The 14,046-nt window shown below is 41.1% G+C and overlaps 2 protein-coding genes across 3 annotated transcripts in view; one reads left to right on the top strand and one right to left on the bottom strand.

The window, feature by feature from the left end:
- Positions 1-13: 13 nt before the first annotated feature.
- On the top strand, positions 14-5,365 carry NDUFAF7 (NADH:ubiquinone oxidoreductase complex assembly factor 7). The gene is made up of 9 exons (XM_068676407.1): positions 14-250; positions 334-408; positions 506-616; positions 1,714-1,924; positions 2,428-2,486; positions 3,216-3,329; positions 4,119-4,262; positions 4,540-4,713; positions 5,071-5,365. Exons 1-9 carry the CDS (start codon positions 14-16, stop codon positions 5,281-5,283), a joined length of 1,338 nt encoding a protein of 445 aa, XP_068532508.1. The 3' UTR covers positions 5,284-5,365.
- A 653-nt stretch (positions 5,366-6,018) lies between these two features.
- The window catches only part of PRKD3 (protein kinase D3), a 39,566-nt gene continuing 31,538 nt past the window's right edge, over positions 6,019-14,046 (bottom strand). For both annotated transcript variants that reach the window (XM_068676405.1, XM_068676406.1), the window contains exons 14-19: positions 12,687-12,793; positions 11,942-12,103; positions 11,379-11,477; positions 10,982-11,249; positions 10,040-10,125; positions 6,019-9,229 (exon numbers count right to left, since the gene is read on the bottom strand). In XM_068676405.1, the coding sequence (XP_068532506.1) occupies positions 9,056-9,229; positions 10,040-10,125; positions 10,982-11,249; positions 11,379-11,477; positions 11,942-12,103; positions 12,687-12,793 (896 nt within the window). In that variant the 3' untranslated portion in view covers positions 6,019-9,055. The remainder of the gene's footprint in view (positions 9,230-10,039; positions 10,126-10,981; positions 11,250-11,378; positions 11,478-11,941; positions 12,104-12,686; positions 12,794-14,046) is intronic.

Here is a 14,046-nt window from a genome sequence, read left to right as displayed (position 1 = left end):
GCCCCTCCCCGCCATGGCGCCGCTGTGGCCGCGCCGCCTGCTGCTGCCCGCGGCTCGGAGGCTCGGCGGCCGCCGCCGGGGCAGCGCCGCCGCGCTCGGTCCCCCGGGATCGGGGTCGGGCTCGGGGGCGCGGCCGTGCTCGGGGGGCGGCGGCGGCGGGGTGCTGCGGCACCTGCTGCTGAAGCTGCGGGCCACCGGGCCGCTGACGGTGGCCGAGTACATGCGGGAGGCGCTCACCAACCCCGGCCAGGTGCGGCGGGGCCGGGGCTCCGCGAGCCCCCCCGGGTCTGGGTCTGGCCTCGGCCCCGGTCCCCTCACCGCCTCCCCCCGCAGGGCTACTACACGCGGCGAGGCGGCGTCGGCGGGGACTTCATCACGGCGCCCGAGGTCAGCCAGCTGCCGGGAGAGGTGAGCGCCCGCCGGCAGCCGGCACAGCCCGGGGAGCCGGGGTCGGGACGGGCTGCGGCTCAGGCTCAGGCTGAGAGCGGCGCCGTGTCCCTGGCAGGTGATAGGGCTCTGGTGCCTCAGCGAGTGGATGGCCGCCGGCAGGCCCGCAGCCATGCAGCTGGTGGAGCTGGGACCGGGGACGGGCGCGCTCACCGATGATATCCTGCGGGTAGGTGGAAATAAAGGGTATTCCTCTCCTTTCTGGCTTTATTTATTTGTTAGACACTGGAACAGGCTGCCCAGGGAGGTGGTGGAGTCACCATCCCTGGAGGTCTTTAAAAGACGTTTAGATGTAGAGCTTAGGGATATGGTTTAGTGGGGACTGTTAGCGTTAGGTCAGAGGTTGGACTCGATGATCTTGAGGTCTCTTCCAACCTAGAAATTCTGTGATTCCGTAGGTACACAGATATCTGAAGTAAGGTTTTGGTATGGGGGTGTAACATTCCCTAGTGGGATTTGGTGAAGAGACGGCATTGCTCTAGTGGCAGGAGAACGTGGGCTGGCCTCTGTGTGCTGCACAGGCACCTGTAACGGTGCAGTCGCCTCTGGATAGAAAGGGAGGGCAGGAAAGCTCCAGCACAGATTATTCATTTATGGTAAGATCTCTTCCAAACTGGAACACCATCTAGGAGGGTGCTGCTGTGCCTAATTGGGAGGCTTTAATGCAAGCAACAGCACGGAGCAGGGAGGACATGAGCACAAGAGTAAAGTTACATTCATCTCTCTGAGGCTTTCAGGGCTTGCTGCTTCTGAGTTAGCCCTTCCTGTCCTAGCACTTGTGCAGGGCTGTCTGATAATTATACTACTACTAACTCAGAAACCAAACTGCTAAGGGGATTTAGTACTTCAAAAAACTTTGTTTCATTTGGGCTGAAAAAGTCCAAATAACCATAGTGAAATAAGCAGTAGTAAGCAGCTTTTGTTTATGCAGTTTAACCAAACTGAACCATTTTTCTCGCTGTTAGCTCTTCTGTAGGTAGTAGAGGAGCTACTCACTTTCAAGCTACTAACTTGCATTTCATGTCCTTATTGCTATATAATGTATGTGGTAGCTCTCCGACTTCTATTAGAAGCATAGCAGCTTTTATTAAAACTAACAAATTCCCATTCACCTTCTGGAAGAGCAAAACGCAGTCCTTTCTGCTGAGACTATTTTACTGATGAAAGCTAACAATCTTCTATCTTCAATATAATGTGATTAAAGGTTAATTTGAGACATATATGGAGCCTATGACTGTACCTAATAGAACTCATCTGCCTTTATAGGTCTTCAAGCAGCTTGCCTCTTTACTTAGTAAATGTGACTTGTCCATTCACCTGGTAGAAGTGAGTCCCAAACTCAGTGAGACCCAAGCACAGATGCTGACAGGAGGGAAGGTGCAGTCAAACTCTGAGGATGAAGCTGCTTATATGAAAGGCATCAGCAAGACTGGAATTCCAATTTACTGGTACAGAGGCATTCAAGATGTACCACAAGGTAAGGAGCTTGAACATCTTGTTACAGCAATAGCATCCTCCCTCCATTTGCAGTTTTTGGTAACTGGGGACATGACACCAGCCTTCATAATGGGTAAAAAAGAAATTTTACATATTAGCTCCTACTTCATGTATGAGTCTAAAATGGGATCTTGACTCAGATTCTCATAGCCAAGTATCATAACTTCCTTTGGGGATAGCTACCCAATTTCATGTAGTATGATTTTTTTCTTTCCTTTGCATGAGACACCATTCAGTGGTTTTGTCTAAATAATGACTGAGGAGCTAATGTTGAGATACAGATCTAAAAAAATCATGCACTGGAAGCTGTAGCTAGCACCTCAAGTGTTCCCTTTAATGTCTCCAAGCTGGGAATAATAGTGATTTCCCAATGACATTAACTAGCTTAATGCACTACAATTTATAAAAAACAATCTAATTTTCTGCTGGAAACTGCTATGGAAGCATTAGTATGGTAATGCATTTATTTTAACCTTCCCACAGGTTACAGCTTTTACATAGCACATGAGTTTCTGGATGCCCTGCCAATACATAAGTTTCAGGTATAGCAAGAGGAATACCATAAATGTGACCATCAACTTAAAGGCCTCTGCTGAAGAACAGAATTATGGTGCCAAAGGGAACACATGCATGGATTATGGTGATAAAATGTTTGTAACTAAGCTTGGACAAATAAGAGCTGAACCAAGCCTTATGTTAATTGTTCTTGAATGCAAAAGCCTTTTAGAAACCTAAAGACTTGTTTTTACTTCCATAAATAAACTTTTTTTTTCCCTCTATTTCCTTATGCTACATTAATAAGGCTCCAATTCCAACATTATTGTATGTGTCACTGCCAACAAAGACAGTACACTGGATGGCTTTCATTTGAACAGCAAAATGTTTTCATTCACTTTCATGTGAATAGCAAAATGAAGTCTAGATATGGTTCAGAAGAACCTTTCAACTTCAATTCCATAATTACTTTATGAAAAGTTACTGATAGAATTGTTCTGGTAAGTTAACCAGTGCACTGTCGATAGAAGAGGCAGCATTCTTCTCAACAGCATCATTTATTCCGTTTAATTAAACCTGTACTTATTAAATCTTCAGACCCATTTCTACCGCAAGCATTTCTAAGGCAGTTTCTGGAATTAAATAGTAATGAATTATTGTTAATAGCACATTATGTGCTTAAAACTTGAGAAAATGCTTAGCATGTTAGTCCAATCAAATAAGATTTTGTGTACCTACTAAGAGTGTAAAATGAGTACTCTGGGCTTACTAAACAGAGAACAGAGAAAGGCTGGCGTGAGGTGTTGGTTGATATAGATCCAGAGGCTCCTGACCAGCTCCGATTTGTCCTGTCACCATCCAGTACCCCTGCAACAGAAAACTTTATTCAGGTAAGATTATACCAGTCAGTGTTCATAACTTAATTATTACTCTTTCAAGTCATGTACTACCTGTCAGTTACATGGACTGAAAGAGGAGGCTTTTCCATCTATTAACAAGTAAACAGTTCCAGTTTGTATTTTACAAAACTTCCACCAGCAATTCAACCTTGTGTGCTGTGAATATATAGCACAAAAATAAACTTGTACATCAAATTTAGCAAAATCAGGGCTTAAGCAGACACTTCAGAGAGGCAGCAAGCAGCAAAGAGTTCTGTGCTGCAGTTGTCATCTCACCATCTCAATACCAGCCCTGCCTAAGCCAGGTTCTCAACCTGCTGCGTACAGGTGCTACACTGATCTGTAATGGCAAGTGTCTAAGACTTTCTTTTCCTTCTAAAGTTCACTGGATTCTTAAACTTATAAAATGAAGTAATAGAGATGTAAACCACCTACAAGATTTTACACAGAAAGGCTCTTTTGAAGTGTGTGCATGGAAGAAGTGCTATTCTTTCATTGCCACAGTAATGCAGTTTCACCCAATGCAGGTATTCTCACGTATAAAAACTCATTCCAGTTGACTCTGGGCTGTACAAGAGATGAAAGAAAGAGAGAACTCTGAAAGCACTAATTGGAAGTGGCCATTATCAAAAACTAGCTCGAGCAATAGGCAACCTGGAGTATACCCCTGGACCTCCACACCCAAATAATGACAACAGTTCCAAGAAGTCAAGTGTGAAAAGTTCTTGCCCTGTACCTGTTTGCTAATACAGGTGTTTTGATGTTTGAACTCTGCACTAGCCTGAGGAAACGAGAGATCATGTGGAAGTATGTCCCGAGGCCGGTGTCCTCATTCAGAGGCTTGCCAGTCGCATCGAAAAGGATGGTGGGGCCGCACTGATTGCTGATTATGGTCACGATGGAACCAAAACTGACACTTTCCGGGTAAGGCATTTTCCCTGCAGTACTGTGCTAAAACACTCAGTTTTTTTCTCTTTCTCACTTGGATCATTAAGTTCCTGTACGAAAGGTCTTGGGTGGACATAATCACAAAAACAACAGTGTTACGCTGCAGCCACAAAAGTGAGTAACTGATTTTTCATTTCATCAGTACCTGCAGGGGTTTCTATCATATGGGAAGGACAACTTGAGCCCTTGCTGCATTTACAGCTTTACTAGACCCAGTAGGAGTACAGCTGAGTGTAATCTTCCAATTTTTCAGGGTTTCCGGAATCACAAACTCCACGATGTGCTGAAAGCTCCAGGTACAGCAGACCTGACAGCAGATGTTGATTTCAGCTATCTTCGAAAAATGGCACAGGGAAAAATAGCCACGTTGGGCCCCATAAAACAACGGGAGTTTTTAAAGAACATGGGCGTTGACCTCAGAATGCAGGTACAAACTGTTTACAGGCATATAACACGCTCCTAAGCAATGCTCTTAAGCAGAAACAGCTTCTTTTCAAATCAGATTTCTGTTTAAAACTACGTGTAGGTCAAAGAAAGAGTTGCTTCTCCTAGACATAAGTTATTCTGGATCTCTCAAAGTGAATTGGTCATACTATGTTTAGGAGTACTTAATCTACGCAGCCAACTTTTGCATTAATGTGTGAGTTCTGCCAGAAAGCTCACAAGTTTTACTGAACGCTGGTACTGCTATACTAGCATAAAAGACAGGATTGAATGAGAGATTGCAGGTACCCGGGAATTTGTAGGAACGCAGGGAGGGCTATAACCTACCTTTTTGTTGTAGGTGCTTTTGCAGAATTCACGCGACTCAGCAACTCGGGAGCAGTTACTCCACAGCTATGATATGTTGATGAACCCTAAGAAAATGGGAGATCGTTTTCATTTTTTTGCCTTGCTGCCTCATCACAGACTTACACCCCCTCACAAGGAACATAATCTGCAATCCAAGTCCCCCCTCCCACCTGTTGCTGGATTTGGTGAGCTCTTACTGAAGTAATATCGATTGCAATACCAAAATGTCTGATAGTGGCAGCTTCCAGTAGCAACCTATTGAATAAAAAGAGTAAAAGAAATCAAAACCTGTGCATTTTTTGGTTTCAAGTATTAAAGCTTTTGCAATAATATAATCGGCACAGAAGTAAGCATTTGGAGTGATCTTTGAACTGAAAGCACGTGAAACATCATGCTTTCTCCAGGCAGTTTTCCTCACACCGATCTTTCACAAAGCTGATAGGGAAATCACTACACTTCAGGGCTTTGGGGCATTTTGGTAGAGCATGCTTCAAGGGTACAGCTAGTGCCAAATCAAACCTAGACACTGACCTACTTAAAGCAGTGCATGTAGAAATTGAAAACTCCACATCTGGAAATGGGTGTGCACAGAGGGGAGAATGAACATTTCATGGATCTTACCGTAGAGCTAAGGGAAGTATTCACTGATGCAATCCAGTTACAATTTGTCGGTGACAAATCTGCTCTGAGACTTTAACTGTATTCAGCAGAGGTACTTGCTTAAAACAACACGCCTTGATGCCACCGAAGATTCTTTTTCAATAAATAGACTGATAATAGGAAGAATGCAAAAACAGTTTTGTGTGAAGGTACCTGCTAACAGAAATCCCATAGCAGGGTATACACCTCATGCCAGACAGAGCCCCAAACAAGTATGAAAAAATATTGACTGAGAGCATCTGAAAGGAGAGGGAGTTCATGTAAATAAGGAGAACAAATGTGATAGGGAAATAAATTTTATTTTCAAGCTTATCAGAGGATATTTACAAACAACGGGATGTATAAAAATATAAAAGTACTTGACAGTGTCCTTTTGAGGCTATAAAATTTTACATGAGCTTTTTTCTAGCATCATCATAGCACTATTGAATGAACGCAACTTAATTCATCTAGGGATAAGGATATTAAACACTATAACCTACTGCTGTCAAAGGTTGCAGTAAATGTAGAAAAAAGGGAATAAAAAAAGTCAGCTATTTTCATCCATCAGTGAAGAAAGTTTACTTCTGGTGGGTATCTGATTTTTTGTGGTTCTTGTACTACTAGCTTGTGGCTTCTATTGTCTGGCCCCACAAGTCTGCATATATTGTCAGGCAATCCACTCCAAAGGCCAACAGCTTTTTATTTTTTTATTTTTTTAAATACAACTTAAGAATAAATAGCGCATATGACTTCTTGAAGCACAGAGCAGACTTCATGGGGAGAGACATCAGCCAGGCCTTTTATTTTTTTTTAATTGTACCCCCTTCTTCTGCATTGTGCTTTTCAAGCAACTGAGCTGGCTTTTTTCCTCCCTTAAAAATAAAAGGAAGGAAAACCTGAAGTGACAGCTCAGGTTCGAAATCTGAAGCTTAAAACCAAACTGTATCTACACTATTACAGTTGGAAGATAGCAATGGCTTCACCGAAATTTGGTCACTTGGGTGGTAAAAGTTAGAAAAAAAAAAAAAAAACACTGCTTCCCTTGCCACCTGGGCCAATACTAGACTACCAACTTCATCGATGATTGTTCTGTCTCTATAAGATTAAAAAAATAGTGCCTGTCTGAGAAGAATCAGTCCCAAAGCTTCACCTTAACACAATGGCAAGGTTAAGGGACAAATTCTGCCCCTTTTGAATTCCTTTATATTGCTCTGACAGCATGAAAGGGGAAGCATGACTCCCCAGTGCAGGAGTGGCACGGACCAGGCCGCCATCAGGCAAGTCCCCTGCACAAACCTGAGAAAAACACATGCTGGGAGAGAGGGCAGGATGGCAGGACGGGTGGGAACACTCTGCACCTGGGCAGCTGTAGAAACTGCTATGCAGGCTGCACCAAAAGTTTTGTGCAAAGCTCGGTGAATCCTAACAGGGAAACCAAGCTTCAGCTTTAATCAACTCAGATACATACAAAATGTGGTAGCAGTTAGATTAAGGGCAACCAGAAAAGGAAGGGTGGGTTCAAGACCCAAACCTGCCCACGGGCACATACTTCTGCACCTGCCGCTGCCTTTACTGCCAGTTCAGTGACTGCAAACAGCTGCCAGCCCCAGAATTCTAAAATGTTACGGGTTTCTAACAGCTTAGAAAACATCTGCTCACCTATTTCCTTACCTGAACAACAGTAGGGAGAAAAAATAATACTCATCTACATACACAAAAAAAAATTTGTTAGGAGAGAAAGGAGCTACCCCAAGGTCTCCTACTACCTTTGCAGTTCAAGCCTGTATCAGTATTTTTAAAAGTATTTTAAACCAAGCTCCAGTTAAGCAGCTTGGCACACCAGGGATACGTACAGCCAATCCAGCACCTTCCAGCAGCACAGATCAGTTGTTCCCGCACAAAAGATTTCAATTTTTTGCCATTTTTAAACAGGATGGGGAAAAAAAAAAAAAAAAAAAAAAAAAACTCTATCTGCTTATCATCCAAGGCTTCAAACCTCCTTGAAATACGAAGAATTTTGTTACACTATCCTCCTAAGGAATCATTTCCAAAGATCATTGCTGCTTCCTCTCAATTGTGCCACAAAGTCCCGTAAGTGGCTGGGAATCCATCAAGCAAAGCATCTGCAAAAAAACTGAATTAGAAGTTGGTTTTGGATTCTTCTTTCAGCTCAGAACAACAAAGCTGAGCACAGTGAAGAGAATAGGAGGGGCTGCAGGTAAAGACTGGAAGGCAGAGCCCTTTCTCTTACAGTCCAGCTGCCCTGGCAGAAGCAACAGGTAATTTTGTCACACCTAGGTTTAGAACAGAATTAAGGTATAAGCTAGCAGGCTACAAACTAGTCCTGATGCAAATCCAGGGAACCTTTAAAAAAAATTAGCAAAATACTATAAAAATTTTCAATTTAGTTATTGAAAAACAACAGAAGAAAGCTGCATGTATTTTTCCCTATTTTTCCACATCCTTCTGCTAGAAACTTTTTCCATAGTGAAAGGATATGCTACATTAAGTCTCGCGCTCTCTCTGCACTGCTTGTGTGGTTTTAAGGCCAAATGCCTTTGGTGTGCATCTACGACATGTGCCAGCCTTGCACAGCAACACACTGTTGTGGCTTATTGCTCTGTTTCAACAGACAAAATAAAGGACTAGCACAGCTTTGATTGTCATCTCTTTAGATTGTCAGTCAGCATTTCAAGAGGAATGTAAGAAGTTACAAGATTTTCTTTTTTTTTTTTTTTTTGGTATCTGGAAAAAGTTCAGTTAGGGCAAAGACAGACATAACGTAACTGTCTTAACAGCAGCAAATTACTCCTTCATCTCTGAAGCCATATTCAACCCTAAAACACGTTCTGCTATTAGCCAAGGTATTCTGCACTGATTTCCTTACACGACGTTTTTTCACAATGCAGTCTAAGAAATGGGAGATGTATCTAAGTAACAGAAAACAGTCCTCTATGGCCTACTAAATAGGGATTAGGAAACCATTACAAAATTCTTACTGTGTAGGCTACAAAAAAAAAAAAAAAAGAAAAAACACGCAAACCATTCAATCTGTACACATTCCACTTCGGTAATGGCTCTGTAGCCATACAACTTGGTGTAATGTTACCCAACGGGGCTTATCTCACTGTCCAGTAACTACTCAGAGCTTAAGTCAGAGATGGAGTAAAGCTTGTTGGGTGACAGTCTATCCCCAAGTCAATGCAGGATCCTCTGAGACTTTGTACACTGCGCTGTGTGTACAACATTCAGAAAGAGCGACAGCTGTTCCAAAACTTATCTTCAGTTTCTGTCTGGAGTGTTCATCTGTGCTGGAATTCAGCAAAACGAATAAATCAAGGGTCTTCTTCCATGTCATCTGGGTTAGGAGCCATAATAAAATGCTGGGGGTACTCAAGGTTGTGTTCATACGCATGTTCTTTCCAGCGTGCATCATCACTCTCATGGGTAATGTAACGCTCTCCGATGCGTGTTTCAAATTCTCTGAGGTCAAGCCAAGTCTGATAATCCTAAGGAATAAAATATTCAAAGAAGCAGTTTAAGAAACAGAAGTCCTATTTTCCCAAAGATAAAAATACAGAGACTAACTGCAGAATTGAATGTAAGTAACCACAAGATACAGCCAACAGGATCTGTTTAAATAAAAAGAGCACATCAAAAAAAGAGTTCGAAATGAAATAGGCTAGTGTCCAAGGCTGTAACACTAGAAATTCTGAAAACTCTTTGTAGCAAGACAGATATGTGAGTTTTAAATTAAAACTAATGGTATACATACAAATACATCAAGTGAAAATATTTCCAGTACAGTTTGTACTCAACATTAATTAGATTTTCCCCTTAATATCTTTTTAAATTGTGTAATGTATTTTAAGTTATTTAACAAATTCTATTTCAATTCTCTTCTAAAATGACTACAAACTATAGCACACACTAGCTTGTGAATTTCCTTCAGCATGGAACAATGCTTTTCTCTATCCTGTTTTCAGTGGGGCTCTGTGCATTCCTCACTGTCTGCATTCAGAAGCAGCAGAAAAATGGACGTGTCTGTTAGCATCAGGCAAGGAATAAGAAGGAAAGGGGAGGGAGGGCAAGGAAGGGTGAATAGTTTTCCCTGAAAACAAAGCCATTAAGAAATAGGCACAATCCTGGAGCATGGAAAATATTAAGCTAAAACCAGATATACTCAAGCCTCCATAGTTGTTTGTTAAGAAGCAGTAGTAGATACAGTTTTGATAAGCAGTTTGGTAAACACTTTGGATTTAATCCGAAAATCACTATTCAACCATTATAAGCATAGTGATAAAGGCAAATCATTTTACCTGTAACCACGGGTGACTAAGGGATTTGTCAACACTGAAACGTTTCCTCATCTTCACTTGAAGCAAATTGTTTATTAAATCAATGGCTGTCAAAGAAGAACAAAACAATTACATTCTTTAAATACTAATCACATCTATCATCATTCACACGTTGCAGTGAAAGTGAAGTGTGTGTGTGTATGTGTGTCCTACTGAACTCTTACAACAAATCAAGCTCCCAAATTTGATTTTTACCTTTGTTTATGTTAAACAAGGCCACAAAATAGGAATGGGGTAAACTTTTTTGTTGTTGGCATTTTCCCCCCTTTGATGGAAACATTGAAAGCTTTTCAGAAGCATCTAAACAAAGCTTGAGCATAATCCTATGTTCCAGAATTATGTAGGTACTTCCACTATTTGTATAATGATGTGCCATTTTCACATCTACCTGTGTTAATCATATATACATTAATAACAACAAAATTGGTGTTAGAGAGCTCTGAAGACCAACTTCGTAAACTTCTAGATTGTTCAAAGCTGACATTTAGATCCAGGTTTTGCTTTGCTTACTAATGTACAATACTGAAACTCCAGATTCAACTTCAATTTTTTAGATAAAATATGTTTTAGATATTCACTGAAGACTCATACAAGATTTAACTTTCCACTGGGATTTCGGAGGGGTTTTGGGCTATTGATCCAACTCCCCAAACATGCTATTAAGTCATTACATCGATTATTCTTGCTAAATCTATTGGCTCCTTCTCTGAAAATGATCTAAAACATGGTATTTGACATTTTATCTTTCAGAAAAATATGCCAGCTTAAATTTAGCCATTCTGGCATAGCCAACAGAACCCAAACTATTAATAATTTTTGCACTCCTGTCTCAGTAAAAGTTGTGGTTTAAGTATTTGAATGCATTGTCTACACATAAATACATAATAAAGTTTGTTTCTTTACCTTCGCTAGAAATTTCCTTCCAAGGATTTGGTGGGTACATAAATGCTGCATTTTGAATCTGATCATTTATATCCTCATCTTCATTAAATGGGAATGTACCACTAAGGCTCACATAGACAATAACTCCAACTGACCACATGTCCAGAGAGCGGTTGTAACCTTTACTCCTGAGCACCTCAGGGGCAAGATACGCAGGTGTCCCCACCACAGAGCGCCTGAAAGATTTTTCACCAATGATACGAGCAAAGCCAAAATCACACAGCTTTACCTGCAAAAGAAATAGGTTTTAAACTGAGAAATCTCTGGCTGATCTCTAAAGTGTACTTCTACCCCCATCACATCCTCCAAACCCCCAAAGAGAAGTCAGGAAACGATTATTCTTTTAATCTTCACTTACTTGAGGGAATGGCTCTGCTGATGCTAGTAGTACATTTTCTGGTTTTAAATCACAGTGCACAATATTCTTGAAGTGTAAATTCCTCAAAGCAACAAGTATCTTTAAAAAGGAGATAATATTTTCAAAACAGAGAAATGCAATAATTCGTATCAACATAGTATATACGGGTTAATTCTTGAAGACCGTGCAAGTACTATTTTTTCCAATCAGTACGCTGGAACTGAAGTGGAAAAAAATGTGGAACTGATGGTTTTGTGTTGTGGTTTAACCTGCTAAAAATTTTTGATTTTCTTTTAAAATGTATTTTTCCCATCCCTATCTATCTTTTTGAATACCTAGAGTTTTGATGTGCATCTCTGGATACCCACAACCTTAATCCTTAGGATAGAAGAACAAAAAATTAGCATTCAAAATTCTTTCCAGGTTTATTCAACTGCTTTTAGTAGGTGGGGCTGTACATCAATCTCTTTCATAACTACACAAAAAATCCTTCTCCATTCCTACATAATTATAGAAGACATATCTAGCCTTTCATCTCCAGGAAAAAATGACTGAATACCAACCTGAGTGACCATGAACTTAGTTATTCGTTCTGGAAGTCGACTTTTCTCACTGGAGAGAATCATCTCTAGCATATCACCATGCAGCTTTTCCATCACAACAAAGACCCGTTCTGGGGTTTCAAACATACATTCCAGGTTCACAATCCCAGGGTGATGCAAATTCTAAAATAAAGTAGTAGAGGTACAGAACTAAAATAAAACAGCATGAAATATTCTGAATTACATAGAAATAACATACCACAGATCAAAAAGTAGCTAAGTGGAGAGTTAGAAATTAAAAACAAAGTGTCAGAGGCAAGAAATGAGCTTGAAACATACACATCAGCCCATGAAACGTGCCATCTATCACTACTAAGACTAATTTATTTTAACACAACTTATCTATAATGATTACTTTTTAAAGTTGATACTGTTTGTAGTTTCACTGCAGAATATGCAAAAACACCCCTTAGACTAAGTGGCCGTTAACAAAAAGACAAACATTTTCCTTTTGCCTGAAGGACAACATCAAGCCGAAGTACATGGCTTCAGTGGATTCCCCATATGCAGTAGATACCAATGCCAAGTTATCAACACTACCAAATGGTCAGGAGTTCCCCCAATAAGAAGATTCTTTCTTACAAAAAGACTCAGAAATCACACATACAGATTTAGACATCAATTTAGAGCACCTACACACATTACAAAATCTTAGGAATAGCTGATTTGACCCGAACTCCAAAACCATACTAAAATATCTTGGTACCTGGAGAATGGCTACTTCATTACGAAGCTGACTTTCCTGCTTAGTTGGAAACCTCATCTTGTCAATGACCTTGATAGCTACATCTCTTCCAGTCTTCCTGTGCTTTCCTGAACAGAAAGTCAATGTCAGACATCAAAAGGCAGAAATAATTCACAGCTATAAAACAGTACAGGCAAAAGTTCCTTTCTGGAGAAACAGATCTATTTAGTACAAAAGTACAATATCACTATATTTGTATTTAAAACTGCAGCTGGCATGTGAGTAACTAGGAGTGATCAACCTTGATAGAAGGGCTGTGGATAAATTTAAACTGGCTCTCAGATATACGCATTGACGTTAGATGTATTAGTTGGAGGTTTTCCTTGTGTAAGGGACTCATACATTATGACATGCTACCTACTTGAGAATTTTGCCTCTCTTCTGTGTTTAAAAAAGTCTTCAGTGGTTTCAGTAAACACCTTTATGGGCTCCATGTGCACAGAAGTTACACCTAATATTCTGCAGGAACTGCAGGTAATTATGTGCCATGAAGAAGAAAAGGTTAACACCCAGGAGGTGGTCTGTTGTCACCAAAAAGCTCTGGAAGTTTATAGTTTAAATAAAGAGTTGATAATGCTGATAGTATCCCTGCTGCAGCCTGCACCAGCTACATAAGAATACACATAAGAATACATACATAAGAATACACAGGATGTTTCAAGGGCTATTTGGGTAGCTGTAAATGCTCACTCAGCTTCCCCGTAACTACTAAAACTGTTTCCTCTCACATTCAGATCAGAGAGATTAATGGGGACACATGCTGGAAGACCTTGATAATTTAATACTACACTAATACAGATCAAGTGAACCTGTGTACCAAGGAAAAAGAAAGCAGTTATCTGCACAGTGACACATCTGGAGGCCATTTCAGAAGGGATGATGCACACAGCTACAGCACAGGGCGGCACAGGGGATTGATTCTGCCATCACAGCTAGAGGCAGGGCTTTGGAGAGCCTGGTGATGCCTTGTCACTGACCCTGACAGGCCTCACCTGCTACTCTGCAGTCAGTACTGGTGGCCAGTGTTTAGGCTGGGCAGAGGAGCTGTTCCTGAAGGCTGCTGCATGGAGCAGCTCCTGTTCCTGCCTTAAAGGCTTAAAATCAGGCTTATCTCCACTGGAGGAAGTGAGGCAGTGATGGAGACATCACTCAAGGACCAGAAGGGTTAACAAGGTTACCAAACAGAAATAGCAGAAATACCATCAGAAAACAAACACAAGGTTGCAAGAGAACATAAAACAAAAACACTAAACTAACAAAACACTTAGCCACAGAAGCTAAAAGAACATGAAGAAAGATTTACAGAAAGGCAGCCTGAAAA

This window comes from Anas acuta, chromosome 3 (genome assembly GCF_963932015.1).
Source record: "Anas acuta chromosome 3, bAnaAcu1.1, whole genome shotgun sequence".
In the NCBI taxonomy this organism is placed as follows: Eukaryota; Metazoa; Chordata; class Aves; order Anseriformes; family Anatidae; genus Anas; species Anas acuta.
Note: the sequence above shows the minus strand (reverse complement) of the source record. Positions and strands in the feature narration are given on the sequence as shown.

Bases quoted from the DNA above. Each gene is read 5' to 3' on its own strand.
- NDUFAF7 (XM_068676407.1), top strand. From the start codon at position 14: ATGGCGCCGCTGTGGCCGCGCCGCCTGCTGCTGCCCGCGGCTCGGAGG. The intron at 251-333 runs GTGCGGCGGGGC...CTCCCCCCGCAG, and splicing joins CGCTCACCAACCCCGGCCAG to GGCTACTACACGCGGCGAGG. The intron at 4,714-5,070 runs GTACAAACTGTT...TTTTTGTTGTAG, and splicing joins GCGTTGACCTCAGAATGCAG to GTGCTTTTGCAGAATTCACG.